The sequence below is a fragment of the Macaca fascicularis genome, chromosome 1 (genome assembly GCF_037993035.2).
Source record: "Macaca fascicularis isolate 582-1 chromosome 1, T2T-MFA8v1.1".
Lineage (NCBI taxonomy): Eukaryota > Metazoa > Chordata > Mammalia > Primates > Cercopithecidae > Macaca > Macaca fascicularis.
The window spans coordinates 55,959,080-55,982,359 of record NC_088375.1 but is presented as its reverse complement, the minus strand read 5'-3'; the positions used below and the strand labels follow the sequence as shown (position 1 = coordinate 55,982,359).

The following is a 23,280-nucleotide window of genomic DNA, read 5'->3' as shown; positions in this document are numbered from 1 at the left end:
TTACATTCAAGCAGAAGGGCTTAATTAAGAGCCAGTAAGTGATTCTCCATGCTGTCTTCCCCTCATGGGATCACAAAAACGTATGCTGATATGAAGATAACACAAGACTGAAGCTGCCTGGAATGCCAAGTCACCACATGAAGGGATGGCAGCTACCTTAAAGATCAACATAGGTCTACAACTCACTGTGGTTGACAAAAGATTAGAACATTCTTCAGTGCTAAGCAATTGAGGAATTTTTGTGTTGTTTCTTCTGGCAGCATAATCTAACCTATACTTACTGATATACTTAGTCAAATTCACCCTTTATGTGTGTAGTCTGTCTCTAAGCTTCATTCATTCAATCAGTATTTACTGAATATCTATTATGAGCAATCCCCTCTTCTAGGTGTCTAGGGTACATGAGGGAACTAAATACACAAAGATCTCTGTCCTCATAAAGCTTGCATTTTAGCTGGGAGAGACAATACATACAAGGCATAGTAAGAATATTACATAGCATGTCAGAAGATACTAAGTCCTAAGGAAAAAAGAAAAATTAAAACAGGGTAAGGTTTAGGAGTTCTAGGGATGAAGTGGGGGCAGTCAGGTTCAGTATTAAATAGAGTGATCTCAGTTTTCTAATCTGTAACACTTACCGTACCCACAACACAGAGGAACAGAGGAGAAAACATGATTTAAAATGCTCACCAATTTTTAAATGTTATACAGTACTCGTATTCATTGCCACTGTTGTTATTGTTACTATTTAGTAGCAATAGAGGATTCTCCTGGGTCACTATTATAGGAAATAAGGGAAGTTTGATATGATTTGGCTAGAAATAGTATACATTGGGAATATATAAAAAATGTTCTGGTATTCTGTTTATATGTTTAAATATTCAACGATTAAGATACTCAATCTCTTAGTAAGCTGCCTCTGGGTCAGAATGTTTATATTTGCTGAAAGGACACCTCAGAGTAAGTTAAGAAATAGAAATATACCAAAAGTATATGCTGCCTCTTGTGATATGAGAAAATATACTACTTGATTGCCATATTCCAATTTCACAAGTTTTGGTGAAATTTTAGCTTTCAGTCTAAAACAGCCATTCTTTAGAAATATCAGCTAAAGTTATGGGAGGACAGATGGCCATGAAGACAGATTTTGATATCCTAGAGACCTACTTCTTGTTTACTTCTGAATCTTGAAGCAGTAATTGTAGTCAATTGTAGGAGAGACAGCAAACTATGTCTTCATATGTAGGCTCCTAAGCAATGTAACAAAGCTGAACATAGTACTTCTAGATCTAATAAAACAAATCAGAAAACAGTATAAAGTAAGAAAAAATGCCACAAGGAACTGACATAATGAAAAAACAGACTGCATGCAAGAGTAAACCCAAACTAGGAAGCCACAGACCTACCCACTATCTTCTAGCTGTTTACCTTTCCCTGCTTCGTTTTCTCAACTTTAGAATACAAACAGCTCATGTGCATAGTTCACATGTATGTGTAAGGATTTTAGAGAGTTGAATGATTTGCAAACTGTAAAGAAATGTGATAAATGTTATCATACCCCTCCGGAAGCACAAGGAGCAGTATAAATGAGTAATTTATGATTGACCAATTCAACTGGCCAGATAACAAGTCTGGAGAATGTCCAAAAGTAGGGAGAAAATGGGAATTAGCCTTTAAGTAAATGAAACAGCATGAAGGCGCTGCAGACTTAGACCAATGTTTTCCAAATTGTGGGTCATACAACCCATTAATGAGTTGTGAAATCAATTTAGTGGGCTGAAACCAGTGGGATTTCTAGCGAAATAAAATAGAACAGAAAATATCAGAATGTAATACAGTTGCATCATTGTCAAGAAATTTGAAAGTCACTGACATACACTATTAGAAAGCTTAAGAAAGCTGTGCCCTCATTATAAATTTTAAAGATGCAGATATAGATAATAAGTTTCTTAACATATATTTTTATAAGGTTGACAAATAAAACCAAGGCAAAATTCATTTGTGTGTGTGTGTGTGTGTGTGTGTGTGTGTGTGTCTCCCTAGTCATACCTCCAACCAAATTAATACAAAAACAACAAATGAAAATCTTCCTTAACATAATTTCGTGTAAAAAAAAAAGTGAAGATGGGAGGAGGATAAGGAGACCAAAAAAACCAAACAACTGTTTAGATCACAGATCGCAGGCAGTGTAAACATTCTGTTTTATGGGCTAATGAGTTCCAATGTGGTGTACTCTGCTCAGTTCTGGGTAGCACATACTAAGGGGTACTCTGAGAGGAAAAGATGCAGACTCGCAGGACACAGAAGACCCTGAAAATAGAACACTATCCTGGGAATGCTCAGCCCAAAGAAGAACGAAGAGGTTTGTGGCTGCTGCCTTCAACCCAGATCACATCGCTCTCCTCATTACATTTAACCTTGTGAAAGCTTGCCACTGCACTTAGAATAAAATGTGAATTGCTCCTACATCCAGCCCTGTCTTTTCTTCACTCAGTTCCAGCAGACAGAGCTTATCCTGTATCCACCCTTTATATGAAATGCTCTTCAGTCTACCTGGGACATTATTTCATAGCTGCCCCTTTTACATCCTTTGCATCTCACTTTAAATATCACCTTCTCAGAGGGGACTTGCTCCATCTCACCCTCTCCAAATTAGTTCCCCAACTGGCCATTTTCTGTCATATCACTAATAATTCATCTTAGTTTTTTGTTTGCTTTATTATCTATTTCCTCCCACCATAAGGTAAGCTCCCTGAGGACAAGGACTTGTCTTGCTCAGGCTACATTCCTTGTCTCTAGAATAGCACCCGCATATAATAGGTTTTTAAATCAATCAGTTCAGGCAGAATAAATAAATTGTACATGGAGAACTCCTCCACTTCCCCCTTTCTTTTTCTGCACCTTCATCACTTCACCACCACCATAAGCAAGTGAACATTTATCCGGCTTATTACAGTGTTAAGAAAACACTTGCATTCATTATATTATTTGGTCAGGAATTGTTTAGGAGTTAAGGGACAACATAGGATGGTTATTACCTGCATTTCTAGTTTTATAAATCCAGACACTGAGTTTTAGAAAAGTTAATAAATGGCTTGATAAAGGTCCCACAGAGCATGCAAATCCCAGTGTTCATTCTTTCAGAAGAAAGCAAGAGGAAAAACATGGCTGGCACATCATGAGCTGGGGAGATACAGTCAGTCAATAATCAGAGTGGAAAGTTAGAGGACACCAAACTGTAAAGGGCGCTGAATGCCAGGTCAAGGACCTTGCATGACATTCTTCAGGCAACAGGGAACCAAGGAGGATTTTGAGGAAAGTAACACAATCAGATAGTGTCTTTGAGGAAGATAACTCTAGTGGAAACATACAGATGGATTATGAAGAAAAATATTAGAAACAAAAGAGGGTAATCTCCTAGTCCAGATGTGAAATAATTATCGAGTAAGGAGGAGGGAATGAGGGAACGGAAAGTAGAGATATTTTGAGACAATGTATGTGGTGGTAGCAGGGAGGAAGAAGAAAAACAGGTGAAGACCTGCTAGGATATTTTTCAGTTTTGAAGATCTGAACATAGTTTGAACATGCAACAATATCAGATTTAGTATTTGTAATTCTCAATCCTTATATTAAAGGAATTACTACTATGCTGTCATACTTTTAAGAATTGGTTCTGAAAACTAATTGGAAACGTGGCCATCTATACAATTTTATTTGCTACAGAAGACAGAACTACAGGTTTTATTGTATGTTGATTTATCATGGAATCAAAAGATAAAAATAAGAGACACCAAATGAACAGACAATTGAAAATGCAAAGACTTGCCAATCTCTTAAGGATTGTTAAATACAAACATAGTTTTTGGAAGTGCACAATCCTATTAATGAATTAAAATAAGTTAAAACCGTATCTTGATTTTTCAACAAAAATGTATTTTGAAAATATAAATGCGTAAGACGTTTTTAAAATCCTATATATCTTTGCATTTTAAAATTAAATTCCTGAAAATACCTCCTTCCCAAAGTTAAAAGAAATTTGGCTCCAGTACAAACTTTAAGGTAAACTTATGTAGATTTTTCCTTATGAACTACATAGAGATCTCATTTATTTATAGTTTCACTGAAATGTATACCTGCTCTATGGATGAATCATGCCCTATAGATTGTATCCTCAGTAAAATTAAAAAATGAATCAACACACAATAAAATCTATAGTTCTTTTGTGTTTTCTATAAGCAAAATAAATTTGCATAGGTCACCACTTTTTCAATTACTTTGCAGTGCCAACTCTGAGAAGAAAACTTAAATTTGCTCTTAAAAATATATGACAACATAGCAGAGTAATACAATTAAAAATTAGGGTCAATTTGTCATCAAGAATGTCTGTCAGGATTTCTATCCTTGCTATTTTACATATAGTATGTTAGCAGAGAATTTTCTTGATTCTTCTAAGTAGGATTTTTATGGGGTCCAAAGAGCCTTAGTAGACTAGAGTCCAAATTTTAATTATTTGTATATAATGCACTGTGCTTAATGAACTTTCGTTTTAAACAATCAAAATCTTCAGTTCACAGAGAAGACAAGAAGGGATAAAGGAAATTTTCTTATTTTAAGGATATATTTTTTTCTCAAAATAATATGTAAAACAAAAAATACTTGTGAAAAAAATTAATATTCTATGATTCATCCATTAAGAAAACAGTCTTATTTCTATTTTTTCACTGCTGTATTTCAGGTATGTCTTAGAATGCTTAGTAATTATGGGCATGAGCATATATTTTATTTATTTATAATGTGTATATATACACACATTTATATATATAACAATATATTTATATATTATATAAATATACATAATGTTTATATATTACATATATATAATTACATGACCCTAGGTGAGTTGGTTTTGATAAAACTTGGTATTAGAAACTCATAATGAATTATTAAATCTATTAAAATTAATTTTACTCCATAATTTCTACTAGCATATCACCTCAATTTGGAGATGCATATATGTTCTTAAATTCTGTTTAGAACTTTTACAAGAGGCAGTATCAGGCAAATCAAACAAAACGAAACTGAGTTTCATATAACACTGGATCCTTTGGGCTGGATGACTACAGCAGGCTCAGAGATAGTCTGCAAAGCAGCATGTAAACAACACACGTGTGTGCATGAGCAGGGGAATGTGCAGGTGTGTGTATGTAATTGTAGCCTGGCATTTCTATCTAAACTAGTGACAGAATGCTTTTATGACATTCTTCTATTCAGATGAGTAACATAAAGTGAAAACGTTGTCTAAGTACTGACAAATGGCACTGGCTTGAAACAGTCTAAGGTTTGTTTTCTCTATAGAAATCCTCCACTCTCAACTTTCCCAATAAAACTTTATTAAAGTGCTGGGCAAATTATATGCATTTCTTATGGAATTTCATGTCAAATTTCTTTATTCAGGAAAAATTACAATGCTCTATAAAAATAAATGTGAAGTGAAAGGAGAAAAAAACTGTTATTCAGCATCAGTGCGAAATTTCATTTTCTCAAAATACTTGACAAAATTGAAATCCCGTTAAAAACGCAAAGCATTATCTTTCCAACACTCTTGAAATTAGGATACAATATTTTGTAATTCAGCGAATACTGAGTACTTATATACGTTTCAGGTACTGTTTTAGAAATATAGAAACATTTAATGACAGGTTCAAGGCCACACAGAACCTTAGGTAACAAAGCCGGGAAAACTTAAAAACTCTAGTCAATTAATTCAGATGTTCATTTCACTACTTTGTTATTTAGTATAACTCATTTATTCCTCATCAGGACGTTTAAAAGGTTTTTATTTCATATCTCAAAACAATTTTATAAAAAAAAAATAGCTTTCAATGAAATTATGACACCAAAGACGAGCACCATTAAATCAAAGCCAACTTATTTTTAACATAACTTTTACTTAATTCTGATTGTCACCATTTGATCTAAGTCCTGTATTTACATGAAGAATATATGATTTGAGGAGTTTTAAGATAAGCCCTATCACTCCTTTTAAGTTACCCAATTTAAAAATTATCTTTTAGTAATTTCTATTATTTCTAAACAATAACACTCAAAACTATATATGTTATTTTAATAAATAAAAATTTACAAACTACTATTGTATTTTTAAATGGTCTGGTGAAGTCTTCCAAGAGACAGCTTAATCACCATATTATCTATTATTAAATGTAGAATAAAAGGACTTTTCTATGGCAATAGTTACACCAGATTTATCAGCACTTTTTTTTTTTACTCAATGTCTGCCTGAGGTCAAGTTAACAGAAGTATCCAACTGTCATATTAGAGGAAACCTTATACCTAATAGAGAGTTGCAGGCATCTGTTCAGGACCTGGTGATTTTCAAAATAGTTTTATTAAGAATGTAAGAGCTGGCATGTAATTGGTACACCTCTTATCTTCTAATGACACATACGCAAAGTAACTGAATGAAATTATATTGTGTCTCTTACCTAAAGAATGTGCAGCTGTGGTTTTTGAGCTGAAAAACCGGCCAAGCCCAAGATCTCCAAGTTTTACCACCCCAGTGGCTGTAATGAACACATTAGCTGGTTTTATATCTGTGAATAAAGGAAGGGATCAGGTAAAAGATGATAGACATTTTAGAAATTTTAAAGGAATTAAGAACTACTTTTCATGATAGAATTTAAAATTTATTTTAATCATGAAAGTTTGAATTATGGACCAATTAGTTTATTTTGAATAATTCTGATATATCCTAATACCTAGAAGTTCTCGATTCTCTGATAGACAGCTAATCATCAATGTACTATGATGAATGTGATTATTAATTTCTATTTCAAATGCATTTTGTTTTCCATTCTCAAAAAAACCTGTGAAATTTAAAGTACAAAATACACGTGTCCTTTTGATATTAATTTTAAATAAAATGTCTTACTAAAGATTAACGTATTGGTAGATTTGCATAAAATATAAAACCACAACACTATTAGGCATATAATTATTTACTTAGATGGCTTTAAAAATCTTAATTGCATAAATGAATTGTATTAAAATTTTTCACACTTCAGTATCAGTGGATCAATTACTCATTGATGTAATCTTAACATACTCTGCTCAACCACTTGACTGATAAGAATGCTGAGCTAATACTGAATATTAAAAATCTAAGTGGTTATGATATACATTGTTTAATTGAAGAAACAAAAAACTCTTCCTTAAATATATTTGATTGCTGTCTTCTCTTTACCAACAGCATCTTACTGGTTTGTAAGATGCTCATAAGAGTCAAGCAGATTAATTTACATTCTTATTTAAAATCAAGTAGTGCTTTATTTAAAGGTTTAACATTCTAGCACAATTATAATTTGAAAATAATTACCTAAAAAAGTATGGTATTATGTAATGACTGGAAGACATTTACTTTAAAGAACTTATATCATTTAAAACAAGATTAAAAGTTCTTAATGATTTTATCTTACCTCTATGCATGACTCTTCGAGAATGCATGTGTTCCAATGCACTGCAAAGCTGAACAAAGTACTTCCAAACAGTTCTTTCAGGAATTAGCCTCTTTTGCTTCTTAAAATGCTTTTTGAAAATTAAAAATAAGAATTATAAAATCTAAAATTTCTCAAGACTGGATTCTGATAGGAAAAAAATCTGTAAGTCAGAAAAACACCTAATTTTATCTACCATTATCAGCTGAAAAGCATATGATCTTTATACTGAAATGATTCCAAGAATTTTATCTGACATAATGGCTTAAGTTTTTTCCTATTATAACTAAGGTTGGCGGAAACTGTGTAACGGTACATTTTTGTGACGTCCCACTATTTCAAAAAATTAACATCTAAAACAATTTCTTGTCTTAAAAGGAAGATGTCAAATTTGATTTTAAGAAGAGCCAGAATAAAAAAGTCTAGATACCTGTAGGTAATTACATTCATTAAAAGACAATTCTTCTCCTGGCAGAAGGTTTCACTACAGAATTCCTTTTAAATACTGAACCACCCTGGTGATTTGAAATATCACAATTTATTAAAAGTTAAATAAATAAAAGGAATTTATGTAGAAAGTTTTCATGAATATTTCTACTGTACAATGCAAGTCAAACTTGTACTCTGCTTTGAATGAATGAAACTAAACTCCACAGAAGAAAAACCTTACAGGAATGCCCAGGCAAAAAGCTGACAGCACCAACAGGCTACTTAGGAGAGAGGTCCTTGCACATAAGAGGGCAAATACTACAATAATTGTAAAACCAGAGGTACTTATTTATGCTCATTTTTTCTACAATAAATCTGCTAGAAGACTACACTAATAATATACTACTTCAAGGACAAAGTTCTTAGCTTTGTAAGACTTACAAAGATTCAATACATAAAAATTATTTTTCAAAAACAAAATGCAAGTGGTTTCCCACTTAACAATACTTATAAATAACCAACATGAATACTGCATTTTAATTGGTTTTCATAAAATTTTCTAATAATTTTAACTGTTTTAAAATATATATATTAAAATTTAAATATGTACTTTAATGCAATTTATCCAAATATATCCAAAGATATTTTGAGAAGTCCAACTAAATGGATTTTTTGTTATTGAATATGGAGGAACTATACTTGAGAAAATTCTAAAACAGCTACCTTTCAGTTTTTACACCAGTGACCAGCTGAGGGCAGGCTGAATGGAAAAACAGTACAGGAAATTCGCTGATATCCCTACTTCATACTGAGCAAAAAATTATATCTACTGTCTCACATGTACTCAATGTATGAACCAAAGGATAAATCTTTAAGGAAAAGCTAATAATCTTAGGTTAATCTTTCTTATAACACATACTACAGAAATAAATTTATTAGCAATTTCAATAGCTATTACATCAGTAACATTATATCCCAAAGAATAAAAAACAATTAGATGACCAGGTAATTAAAAAGCAAATCAGGGTCTTACTAAAATGTTAGAAACCTCCCATATCATGTTTCAAGACTATGTCTTTTTAATTGCAGACTGTGTCAACATCAGTTTTCATTCAAAGGGGGTAATGCTGCAAAATCAGTTCTTTACACATAATTTTCTTTCAGACTTGGAATGAATCCAAATAAACCCTGTATATATGTGCTCTCCCTGATGCTGGATTAGCATATCAGAGGACTGTTTGATGTCAACAGGAAGATGGGGACCAGGTTTCTTTTCATTCAAAAATAAATATACCATATCATGTACATATCAGACCATGAAAACAAATTTTTATGCTTTAATACAGATTTTGAAATCATCATAATTATAATGTAGTTGGAAGTTTACTTTTTAAATACCATTATAAAAAAGAAATCAAGTCTAAAAGAAAAGGCATAATTTAAAAATTGCCCCCAAATTGCACAATAGGGAAGACATTACCGGACCAAGATGATCTGATTATTTTCATGTTTTTGTATTCTTTGAGACTGTAGCTTACAAGTTAAAACTGATGACAATAAGCTGAATTCAATATACTACTACTCAGAATGACCTGGTAAGAGTTAAGTATCCAAATTAGTTATAGGCCTTTGAAGAATAACATGAATTTGATTTTTTCATAAAATAAAGGCAGTTTCATTATGCCATTAGTATCTCTCATTATTTTTAATAAATGTCTGCTTAAACATATGTGGTTTTTAAACCATTCCTTAAGTATAGGGTTTTTTGGGTTTTGTTTTTTTTTGTTGTTTTTCGAGAAAACCAACACCTAAAATGAGAAGAGCCTGTCTGTTCTGATGGTGGCACTGTTGGCTATCTCTTAAAAGAGGATGAACGGCAAAAAGGCAATGAAAATTTGAATTCTTTTTACTATGGGTAAAATGTATATTAGCACCACAAAATAGGAACTTCTATAAAGCCAAAGAAATAAAAAAAAAAAAAAGAACAACCTTCTCTTAAAATTTATTCTAATAAACACATATCTTCTTAAAAGTTAATCATCTAGCCAATGAGCATTATTGTTTGAAAATCCTGTTTTCCCTTGAAAAAAGGCAGCTCTATATAAATGGTTAGCTCTGATTAAAAAAAATCTAATGCCAACATGTAAAAAGTAAAAATGTACATATATTTGTTATATCGCAAGTTTTTGATATAGCAATAAATAATGTAACCAATACATCTAAAAGTTGGAACTAATATAAATATTTATAAGAAAATGAAAGAATATGTGACAGGGTGCTTTTACCATATTTATGCTATGAAATAGAATTGCAACTTTTTTTGTAGTTGAAAATAAAGTATCCAAAAATTTATGGGCAAGCAAAAATCAACACCCATATACACCTGATAATTTGGACATAATTTTGTTTAGTCTTTTTTTTTTTTAAGTAGGCTAGTCTTTTCTCTATGCAAATCTTCAAATACTAGTTACTTTAAAAGCACCTTTTCTACTGTTATCAAAATTATCCAAATAAATACTGGATATTATTCAAATAGAAAAATCAGATGTGACAAAAAGTTAATCAATTTACATACAAAATGTATGTATATACAAACATCAGATTATATTATTTCTGACTTATGTGTAAGATTACCAACATTTCACTTAGGTGAAATTCAGCATTATCTGGTAAAACCCATCTGCATCACCATCTAAGTGATTTATATTAATATAAAAAGAGCTACAGCTGATCCAAGATGTTTCCTTTCAAAGATTTTGGGAAAATAGTCACATCTTAATAGATACACTCTTTTTAAAATTATTAATCTCCAAACACCCTACTACAAATTAAACAACCAAGATCAAATCCAATTACATAGTGGATACTGAATATCTAAGCACCATTTTTGAACTCCATTGGGTAACTTGGTTCCTGCATTCTAGACATTACAACTCCAAGTAGAATATACACTGTTTATTTCTGAGTTATAGAATTATAATATTCTTCCTCAAGAAATCTCAGGAAAAGCTTCAATGATATTACCCAGCATAACCTCATCAACAGAGAAAGAATAGAAAACGATCTTATTTTACAAAAAAATTATTATTCTCTGTGGCATATCAAAACATTTAAGCATACAGTTTGACATGTTAATCTTTAAAAAAGAAAATTTCAGGCAAAATATCTGGAACTATTAGGGTCAGCTTCATGGGCAGGAAACCTGTATTATGCAGGTCTGGCACTTGGTTTAAAGCCCTGTTACTGCCGTTTTAAAAATTTTTAATATTTAACAAAGGGACTTGCAATTGTGTAACCAATCCAGAGAATCATACACTAAGCATCCTTTAGAAATGTACTGCTGTGTTTAAAAAATTTAAAAAACAAAACAAAATGCAATCCTGGTGTGCAAGGTGTGTTTGAAGAGGATTAGGAAAAATGTTAATTAAATGATGAGAAATAATGAAGTTATAAGAGAACTGGAATTACAGGCACCAGCTGCTCTCCATTTCTTTCAAGTATCTAGTAAGAGGAAGTAAGTGATTTATGTTAAATATAAGGAAGCATTTCCTGCTTGGAGTGTTGTCAAATGTTTAAATGTGCCACTAACACAATCCATATCCATCTTATAATAATAGACTTGATTATAAGGTTTGACAGTAACTGGTTGTGTGACCTTGAACAAACCATTTACCCTTGATGGGTCTCAGCTTCCTAGTTTGGAGATGATCTATGAAGTCTCCACCACTTCTGAAATATAATCTGTGGGTCTACAGTCTTAGTTTCAAATGAAACAGAAATAATAAATGTCTGTTTGGCACATTTCATACTTAAAAATAATAGTTTCCTGGTATGCCTTATCCTTCATATATCCAATTAGTAACAACAAAAAAACTCAGAGATTCCTACTGGTCCATTTAATAATATAAAAGGTCTTAACATGAGATGACAAGGAGTTCTTTGCTATAAGCTTGTAATTAGGTCAAACATTTACCATCAGAGGGGATGTTCCCAAACACAGCATTGCAATTATAATGCAATTTTATAAGACTATATTTTGTCGTGGTTATTTCAAAGAATCAAATGCACAGATACTGGGTGATGAAAAAGGATGCTTCTGGAAGTATAATGGGCAGTTCTAAGTGTGATTTTTTAATTAATCTTTCTATGGAAACATTTTTCTTTGGAGGTACAATGAGTTATCAACAAACTAAACTTTACAAATATTTGCTATATACAATTGTGGGAAATTATATAAAATTAAAATTTTGGCATGTAATACTAATTTACAGTGCATAAGTATTTTCTCTCTTGGCACACTGAATAAAATTCAGATACCTTAAGTTGCATTAGAAGGTGTAAAGTAGAATGGGCCTTACAGTCATGAGATCACTGAGAATACTTATCACTAGCATCTTTTTATCTTCTTATCCAAGGTCTACCAGTCTTTGTCTTTTCCTGTAATGTTTGAAAATCTATTAAGAGTGCTAAGCTGTTTTTAGATTATAATAGAATATAAATATAATCAATTGATTCCCAAAAGTTAAAATTATGCAGGTTATTAATGCAAGCCAAAAATATATTTCATCTTAGGGTAGAAAATGTGAAACAGAAAATATTTTTCGGGAGCAATTACACCTTGAGGGGAAAAAAACCTCTTAAATTATTTAGCAAACAAGAAAAATAAGTACTCATAAAGTCACAAAACTTCCCCAAAACAGTTGCCTCCTGAAAACCGGTACATCAATATCAAGGAACTTATTTAGAATATTAAAAAACTAAAAGATCAACAATAAAAACACACAAATGCAATAGAATTACTACAAAGAATGGTCCCTGCATTGCTGCCATGTGAATAATTCTTAAGAGAAGTTTCCACATTACTAAAACTGATAAGAAAATACTTGGAAATACTTAAAATGTTTTCTCTATTGCATCAAAGTACTAGTGATAAAGTGAGATTAAAAAGAATAGTCGGTCAGTCTTAGAGGAGACAAAGAAGGTCACAAAGAGAAACAGAAATATTTCCCTCTTTAATAAATTCTTTCTTGCTATGTTATACTAGACAACAGTAAGAGTTGAAGAGATATTTTAATTTTCATAATGAACAAAGAAAACACAGCAGAACAGTAAAAGTATCTCAATTGAAATCTAAAGGAGAGAAATTAAGATGCTTAACATAATGGTATCTGAACCCTTATCTTTACTTCAGTGTCTACAGTTACCAAAATTACTGCTCGCGATGCTATTTCATGGTTTACAAAAGGGAGTTTTATATCACTATCATCTTCAAATGTAAGGAGCAATAAGCTCCTTCAAAATTATCTTCAATTTTTTCCAAGCAAACAAAGATCAAAGTTCATACACCACCTTTTATTTATGCTCACAGAATTAAATAATGGTCATTTCATGGTATAAAGTGTTCAATTTCCTAAAATCTCTAAGTTCTATACTGCTTCAATTTCAAACTACTTAAGTATCAAGGAAAACACAAGTGATATTTTATCAGTAACATTGCTCTTTAAAAAAATTCTATATAACACACCTATATATACATACCATATGTAGACAAAAATTTATACAGATATAGACACATAGATGTACATATATTATATAGGTACCTAAGTAAATGTATCTATGTGTGTGTATATATATAAAATGTATATTTTTAATTTATATATATAAAAGAATATTCAATCCTGTGTAGCTTTTTTTCAGATGGCGCTACTAACTTGTAGGACTTCAGAATAATTCTAAAATGAAATATAAGACAGATGACGATCTTATACAAAAGTCTTAGTGAGAAACTGCATTTGGAATCACTGGCAGTTCTCATAATTGTCTGACATGGGCTATACACTTTGTCCAGACGCTGAAATGGAAAGTGTAGGTATCCTGGTAAACAATAAATCAGAGTTATCAAAGAGAGATGGGACTGCTGGGAAACCTTTATTGCTTTAAGGATCCAAAGGCCAAGAGTGTAAAAGACATTTCAAAGTGATTTTATTTCCAATACAACCTCTACATTTGGATAAGTACAAATAAAAATGTGTCTGCAAATGTAAAAACAGCCAAACCAAGTAGGTGAACAAGATTTTTGAGTTACAATATTTGAAAATAACAGTTATCTCCAAAACATGGTTGACATTTAGCTAATATATTAATGTCTGCCATAAGCAGAATTCTAAGATGTACATCACTCCCCTAAATTCTCAAGTCCTGTTATATAATCCCATTCTCTTGAATGTGAGTAGGACATGTGAATATTATTAATTACTCTTCCCATTTTATATGATGTTATATAGAAGGGATTTTGCAGATGTAATTAAGGTCCCTAATCAGCTGACTTTGAGTTAATCAAGAAAGACATTAGCCTGAGTAGTCGTGACCTAATTGGGTGAGCCATTCAAAAACGACAAGAGAGATCTGAACCCAGAGAAATTCTCCTGCTGATCTTAAGGGAACACAATGGCAGGTTGTGGAGACAAATGGGGCAGAAAACGGCCAGCAGCCTCAAGAACCTAAGGATACCCCCAGCTGACAACCAGGAGGGAAACAGGAACTTTAGCCATACAACTTCAAGGAACTGAATTCCCCCAAAAACCAGTGAACATGGAGTAAGACCCTGAACCTCAGTGAGCTCACAGCCGCAGATGGCACCTTGATTTCAATTTTCTAAGACCTTCAGCAGAGAACCCACTAATCCTGATCCACAGGAATCTAGAGTTAATAAATTTGTGTTGCTTAAAGCTGCTAAATTTGTGGTAATTTGCTATGAAGCAATAAAAAATTAATACAAAATACAACTGTAAACACATGAAAAATCAATATGTAAAATTAATTTTATGTATATATAAACAAAAGGAGTTTTAAGGCTCCTAGCAAATTTAGAAGGAATGACCTACAGGTGGTAACAAGGTAGAAAACACAAAGTCAGCAATCTAAGAAGATAGCCTATACCTAAATATCCTAGAAATAAGAAACGATGGTCTTATTTATTTATTTTGCGCAGTGCCAAACTCCTGGCAGAAAACAGACATCCATTTAAATTATTTGTATTGCATATTTAACTAAAAAATATTTATAAGAATAATACTCATTTCCTCCTTAGCCCCTGTGATATGGTATGACATTCTCTTGGCAGATAACAAACCTCTGAGTTTCTTCTCAAAATATTTATTAGGTTACATTTTATTTCATTGATATTCTGGCGAAACAATTTTTAAAAATATATAATATTAAGTACACACATTTATAGTTTCTTCTATTTGTCTCAAATTGACTTACCAATAGGTAGTTATAAATACACGTACTTACAAATAGTTCAATGAATGAAGTATATATTGTGAAATGAACCATGAAAATTTAAAATATGTTTCAGTAACATTTCTATTGACAAGTTGAAATTTTAAAATCTTCTTATTTATATATTTTTGAGATTAATTTCCTCTACACTGGGTCTTCATCACCAAATATGTTTCTTGACATTAGAATAGAGAAATAAACAGTATAATAAGACATACTACAAAATGGAGCATGTATGTGTCCAATTTAACTACAATAAAGAAAATATATGGCATATACATCACAATTTAACTGAAATCTGTTTTGTAAGGTCGATTTTCCTTTAAAATTCTGATTGCTGATAATGAAGAAATTATGATGAAAAATTCTAGATTTCCTTTTATCCTAAAACTCATCTGGGAAGTATTTCATCTGACCACAGCCTCAGGTATTCCTTTGTCACTAATTAGAGAAATACTGAATATTTCAACTATAAATTGCTTAATTATATTTGTCAGTCTGCTCTGAACCAATTAATTATTTACTTGTAAAAATCTTTGATGCAATGCTATCCAGAGGTTCATTTCTGGAATACAGACCAGAAGCTATATTTCCTCTTCTACCCCAATTAAGCTGAAGACTTGAGAGAATGAAATACATTGCTATGATGCACAATGATTTACAATATTACTCACTAAAAAGAAATGAATCATGTTCATTACAATTCAAGCATTCACTGCTGTCCTTTACAAAGCTTTAAGCCACTGTTCTATTCCTTCACAAAAGAAGTTCCTATGATTTTTTTCCTGATATAATCTATCTTATAAAGAACTGCTTACAGAACTAATAAGCATGTTCAGAAAACAATTTTAGAATTTCTTAACTACCCAACCCCACTCCCGTAAAAAAATATACTGAATATCACAGCAACTCTCTATGAGACCAGAGCATAAAGCAGCAGGAAATTGTTGTGACAATTATACAACCACCCATGTTATCTACTGAGCCCTGGAACAGAGAAGTGTAATAGAAGTAAAACAACCAACTTCTATACATCTATTCACTACATATTTATCGAAGTTGGTACTATGAGCTAGGAACTGAAGACAGCCAGGCAAGAAAAGCCAGCATGGTCTCTGTGCTCAAAAGAAATTTAAGTCTAATGGGAAATACAAACACCAATAAAATAAGTACACACATAAATGCATGATTATATTACTAAGTCTTATGTAGGAAGGGCACTCTGGGAGCACTTACACCATAAAGTACTCTATGAGTGAAAGGAAAATGCTTGAGGAAGTGATACCTAAGAACTGAAGTACAAGCAGAAATAAAGTCAGCCAAGAATGGAGAAGAGCATCCCAGGTAAAATAAAATCACATTCAAGGAAATGAAAGGCCAATATGCCACAGCAAGAGCAGGAGTTAGATTCTATAGCAAATATATGCTGAGCACAAGCTCTGTGCCAGGCACTGCTCTAGGCACTTGGGATATGTGAATACACAAAACGGACTCTGATCCTCTCTGAGGGAGCGTATCTTCTATAGAACACAAGGCTTGCTGAATCTTGCCAAACATTTTAGTCTTTACCCTTAAAGTGAAAACCTAGAAAGATTTGATTGAAAGGAGGTTTTCCTTTTGCTTTGTTTCTCTCCCCTCTAACGTCTTAAAGACTGATGGAGAAACGGATTTAAGGAATGGGTGCTGGATACTGGGAGACAGTTAAAAAGCTATCTCTCTCTCCAAATGAGAGATGATAGGGAGAGAAATGGAAAGGGAGCCAGGTGAAGAAATTTGAATGGATTTAGAAGGAAAAATAAACAGAATCTGGTGAGATTGAAAAGAAGAGGTAAGGGAGAGTGAAATGTCAAAAAAGAATCCTGGTTTCCAGAGTGCACAACTAGATAAATTGGTGCCAGGCCTCGAGTTAGGGAATATGGGAGGATGGGTAGTCTGTAAGGAATTTGTTTACAGGCATATTGAGCCAATATAGAGTCAGAATTTAGAGAGTGCTCCATGCTAAAGATAAAAAATTGGAAGTCAACAAGAGTATAGACAGTAACTGAATACACAGGTATGAATGAGATCAGCTATAATGTGAGTCAGAACTAAAAAAAAAAAAAAGTCAAGGACTGAAACTTAAAATTCCATCATTAAAGGCCAGGAAGAAGAGAATGACTCAGTTAAGAAAAATGATAGTCTCCAGAGAGGTAGGAAGAAAATCAAGACACTGTGGGACTCAATAAGCCGGTGGAGAAGTGTTTTAGGAAGAAGGGTATGAAAAGCAGGGCCAAATGCTGCTGAGAGATCAAGCAGAATGAAGACTGGACAAAGTCCTTTGGCTTTCATGATAGAGGTCATTAAAGAGCTATTATGTGTGGTAGGTTGGAAAGAGAGTCAGGAGTAAGTGTCTGACTGTGATGGAAAAAAAAGAACTAGGGTAGTAATTGAAGGAAAAAGCAGGCAGAGGTGAGGGTGGTAGGACTTAAGAGCTTCTTCTGAGATTATCTTACTTAACATAACAACACAGGCTGGGTACAGTGGCTCACACCTGTAATCCTAGCACTTTGGGAGGCTGAGGCAGGTGGATCACCTGAGGTCAAAGTTCGAGATCACCTTGACCAATATGGTGAAACCCCGTCTCTACTAAAAATACAAAAATTAGCCGGGTGTGGTGGTGCACGCCTGTAGTCCTAGCTACTAGGAAGGCAGAGACAGGAGAATTGCTTGAACCTGGGAGGCAGAGGTTGCAGTGAGCCGAGATCGCACCACTGCATTCCCGCCTGGGCGACAGAGTGAGATTCCATCTCAAAAAAATTAATTAAATAAATAAAATAAAATAGCAACACACCTCCTCTAAAATCCTTATTGCTTTTCTTTCTTTAATTTTTCTTAATTGATTTATCAACATCTGGCATATCATATATTCTACTTGCTTTTAGCATTTGACTTCTCCACTGGAAAATAAGTTTCTTGAATGAATGAATGAATGGGGAACAGGTGTATGTGCATGTATATACACGTAAATATGTTTAAAATAACAGTGACCTGAGCATATTTAAATGATGAGAGAAGGAACTCAGAAGTGCACAATGGTTATGAATCTAGGACTGGGAACAGATAATGATAGGAATTAAGATTTCTGAGAATACAGGCAGAGAAAGGGTAGAGAACCCAGGTGGAGGGAAACATAACAATCCCTCCTATCTAACAAGAATATGGTAACAGGAGAGAAGGAGGAGAGAACAGTAACAGACACAAGTAGGTCTAGCAGGTTCAGTCATGGGAAGGTGAGGGTGCTCCTGTCTAGTGACTTTTAAATACTCTGTAAAACTGGAGGAATAAAGACAACTTTGAAGAGTAGAAAAGAGTAGATTTGTATGATGCAAGGAGGCTAGAAGCGTAGTGATCAGAGGTTTAAATGGAATAAAGAAAATGTGAATACCTATGAGATATCATACATGCATAAAGACACAGATAGATGGATGGGTATGTGTACATACATTTGTACATATGTCTTCAAAATATATATATAAACATACTACATATTATATTATTTAACCATCATAATAACACTGTAAGACAGGTATTACTGACCCAATTTTATTGATGTAGAAACTGGCTCAATCATTAAGATTAAATAACTAGGACAACTGATTAAAATCCTTTAATTGCCATCTGAATTCACCAGTGTAGTTTCAGAGGTCCTGTTATAATCATCCCTTATAACCCGCACTTTTCCTTTATATAACTTATTACAACTGCAGGTATACAGTTTTACATTAGTATTAGTCAAATGCCTGATTATCCCACTAGATGACGAGTTCCAAAAAGCCATAAACCATGTACCTGGCACACAGTAAATGTCTAATAAATAAAAAAATAAAATATAGAGATATTTTTTAAAAGCTACAAATTGGTATTAACTATTTAAGGGACTAATTTGGCAATAGCTATTATTTAAAATGTGTATACTCTTACTCGGCAATATGTATACGAATCTATGTAATAGAAATAGACAATGGAGTATGTATAGATATAGTTGTATTGATGTAGATAAGGCTTTGTACTTGAGATTTCTCTGTAAGAATAAAAATGAAAACAATCCAACTATCTATTAACAAAGTAATAAAATAAATCGTGATGTGTCTGAGAAAGAATACGTGTATCGGTATATATTTTTATATTTAAATGGGTATAAAGATAGTAAGTAAAGTTGGGAAGGTTTTATGCACATAACGGTTAGAGATTATTTCTGGGACATGGGAATGAGGGAGAAAAAGGAAGGACCATATAAATACAATTGGGTCAGTAATACCTGTCACATAGTTTTATTATGATGGTTAAGTAATATATAGTATGTTTATATGTATACTTTTTAAAGACATATGTACTAATGCATGTACACATATCCATCCATCTACTTAAAGACATATGTACTAATGTATGTACATATATCCAACCACATATCAATCTTTCCTACCTGCCCAGGAAATCAACTCTTTATCTACACTAAACAACACAGGAAGTCAGCGTGCTATAAGTTAGACTTGCAGGAAGCCAGACTGCTCTCTCTAGTGACAATCTAGGAAGCCAAACAGTAACTTCTATAACAATTGAATAACAACTGACAGCTTCCCTAATTTTGTCCCTGCTTCTAACTAGGACCAACCAGAGAAAGCCAAATATGTACTCCTAACCAATCACAAGGACACCCTGTTTCTAGTCAGCTGGTCTATAGCTTCTCTATGTCAGCAGTCTCCCATCAGGGCATACCCAAAGGCTACCCTTTTCTTCCCGCTATAAACCTTTCATTCCTTTGTCTGCTTTCAATTCTCTGCCAAGATGCAAGTGATGATTGGCTGACTCCCTTGCTACAGCAAGCTCGAATAAATAGCTTTTGTTTTTCTCATTCAGTTATTCTTGTTTGTTTCTAGACGGTTCAAGTTGTGTTCCATAGTAACAGAAGTTTAGCTGGGCACACAGCCAGCTGAATGAAGACTTTCTTTTCCAGCCTTCCTTGCAGCTAGATAGGTTCATGAGACTACATTCTGGCCAAGGGAATGAAGCTGAAAATGTTGTGTGACAGGCAGCACTCAGGAATGTGCTTTAAGATAAAGCCAGCATGTACTCTTTGTCCCTTCAAGCCTAGTGTGACTTGATAAGCTAGAAATAGGCTAGGTCTCTAAAATACTCTTGATAGAACAGAGCTACCATACTAGCCCCAGACTTTTACGTGACAGAGAAGTAATAAAAATAACAATAATAATAATAGCAGCAGCAGATACATTTACATAGCCTTACAATGTGTGAGGCATTCTTCTAAGCTCTTAATAAATGTTAATTAATTCAATAATTACAACAATCCTATAAAGTAGGTCATATTATTACTTTGTTTTTTAGAAAATGTGACGCAGAGGAGTAACTGGCCCAAGGACAAACAGTTTTTAAGCTACTATTATTTAAGGGTTTCTATTAATTGCAGCTGAACTTAAACCCAATTAATATGCCCTTAGAAAAGAAGGTAAAACAATTTTTATGTGGGGTTGATATCCAAGGTCTGACTGCAAATCCCACTTTCTTTGATGGATCCCCCCCAGAAATAGGTCAGGCTGCTCTAGAGTCTCTTTCTACCTCCTTTTACTCATGTCCAGAGACACAGGAGCAAGCATGGTCTGCTCAGAGAATCAAACAGCAAAACTTGACTTATAGAAGACAAATATCTTGGTCCCTTTCCAAGTTGGTTTTGGTTTTAGATATTTAAGCTGACCAGTGGAAACATCACCAAGTAAACCAGTTTCAGAATTATGATCACTAATCATCTACTATTTATTACATATCTACCAGATAAGTCTTGCATTGAGGTCTTTAGTTTAAAATATCTAATATCCCTATATGTTTAACAGACAATTCTATTAGAAAAAACAAAACAAAACATTAAGACGATTTTTTAAAAACTTACCTTGATCATTCTGGATAGGTCACCAGCATCTGCTAGTTCCAAAACTATGTTTAGTTCATTATCTTCAATGAATGATGCATAATATTTTATTACATTTGGATGGTTGAGTTGCTGAGAAAATAAAACAGGCATCAGAAAGTTTTCTTACTGTAAATTTCTAAGAGTCACTTACAGTTTTGTAACTTAAGAGCAAACTTAACTGTATTTTTTAAATTATAGAAATCTTAACATGACAGTATATTTTTCTTTAATGAATTTTGAAACAAATACTACAATTATTAAAAGTAAAAGGTATAATTTCACCTTAATATTATTAGAAATAATATATTTTACATTTAAATCTTAATTTAAAAGTACTGCTAAGCCCAATAAGTATATCAACAGATGCAAGAAGTAAATGACAGAATTAGGTCACCAACTGCTAAAAATTACATCCTCAAAACGAGAACTTTCATTTAGGAACACTCAATGATAAAGTAGCCCTTTTTACTCCTATTTAGAAGTTATGGCTGGTCCTAGAATAACTCCAGCTAGCAGACAAAACACAGCTGGTATCTACTATACTATATCTAACTATTGCTTTTATATCAAATAATATACAGGACTTATTTATGTGAGCCAATTCATAAAATCATCCCTAAGAAAAATTTTACCTTGTAGAAATACATGTATCAGTCCCTACTCATTTACAGTCCTTTTGTTCAATCTTTAAACACATTAATATGAGATGCATTGTTTCTCTGAGAAATTATGCAGAAAGTATGGGTGACTTTCTTCTTTCTACTTAAAGTTTTCTCTGCAAATTTTCTATGATGACGTGCTATTTCTACAGTAAAAGTTCACATATATTTAAGCCAGCTACTTCCTGTGCCAAGAAATAACTACAACTAACAAAATAGTCAGAAAACATTGCTTTGACCTTACTTTTTTCCTTTTTGCATAAATCTGGTTCATTTTAGGCACTAACACAAATGGATGGCATAAAAAAACACCCAAATCTTAACTAAAAGTTAAAAATACAACATAAGCCACAGCATTTCTCAAAAGAAACTTCACTATAAACGAATCAGTGCAGAAATAATTGAGGTCTCAGTCATATTTTTAGTAGATGAGAAACTAAAAAGCTAATTCCTGGCATACTCTTTAGATGCACTCTGTCTAAGTCTGGAAAAAGGTTTTGAAACGTTAGAAAATGCATGTGAACCATTTCAATATAATACATGTTGAGATAATACTAATTTGCATTTATATTACTTAACCTTTAGAATATATCTTGTTGGGGTGGTCAAGAAAAAAAATTTTTCAATGTTTTATGCCCGTTTTATCTATTTCCTAGTTTGAAATGAGAAAAAAAAAGCTGGTCCTACCAAATGTTCTGATTATATTATTTAACAATAAATCCAAAAAAAAAACTATATTCTTCAATATACTGAAATTCAACCTTACATAATATTACTTGAAAATCAGTGTAGTGTAAGTCTTAAAAACCTTTTTGTGTTTACGTGTGATATTTTAGTAAATCACTTTTATCACAATGTTATGTTCAAAAGAGTCAATAGTTCATTAATTACCTTAAGAAGATCTATTTCTTTGATGCAATCAGCACGTGCTTTGGCATCCATTAAATCAAATATCTAAAAATAGAACCCAGAATTATTTAATGAAATAATAACCTATGGTTCAAGCTATCATGTAAATTCATTTTAATACTCTACATGTAATTATATGTACACTAAGGAATTTTCTTTCCGATTAGCTTTTATTTATTATAGAGGTCTGCAGGTATCTTACGTTACCAACAACACTTACATTTTCAGCAGTCAGTATTTAAAAAATGGATAAAGAGAACAGTTAGATATCCCTTGACACTAAGGTCTTAAGTTCCAAAGAACAAAATTAAAGTTGTGATTATTAAGATGATAAAGTAATAGCTAATACATGTTGAGCAATTAATATGTGCTAAATGTACTGCACAACCTTATGAGGATGATAATAGTAGTATTCCCATTTTACAGATGAAGAAGAGAAGCTTTAGAAAGCTAAGGAGACTGACAAAAGGTCACACAGCTAATCAACAGAGCAAGCAGAATTCATTCTTAGAATTATCCGTCTAGA

General features: G+C 32.7%; 1 protein-coding gene across 14 annotated transcripts in view; it reads right to left on the bottom strand.

The window, feature by feature from the left end:
• Positions 1 to 23,280, bottom strand: part of NEK7 (NIMA related kinase 7) — a 146,005-nt gene that overhangs the window by 31,094 nt on the left and 91,631 nt on the right. For all 14 annotated transcript variants that reach the window (XM_065539256.1, XM_074031859.1, XM_074031876.1 and 11 more), the window contains 4 exons: positions 22,737 to 22,799; positions 21,166 to 21,276; positions 7,494 to 7,602; positions 6,504 to 6,611 (listed from right to left, as the gene is read on the bottom strand). In XM_065539256.1, coding sequence (XP_065395328.1) covers positions 6,504 to 6,611; positions 7,494 to 7,602; positions 21,166 to 21,276; positions 22,737 to 22,799 — 391 coding nt within the window. The remainder of the gene's footprint in view (positions 1 to 6,503; positions 6,612 to 7,493; positions 7,603 to 21,165; positions 21,277 to 22,736; positions 22,800 to 23,280) is intronic.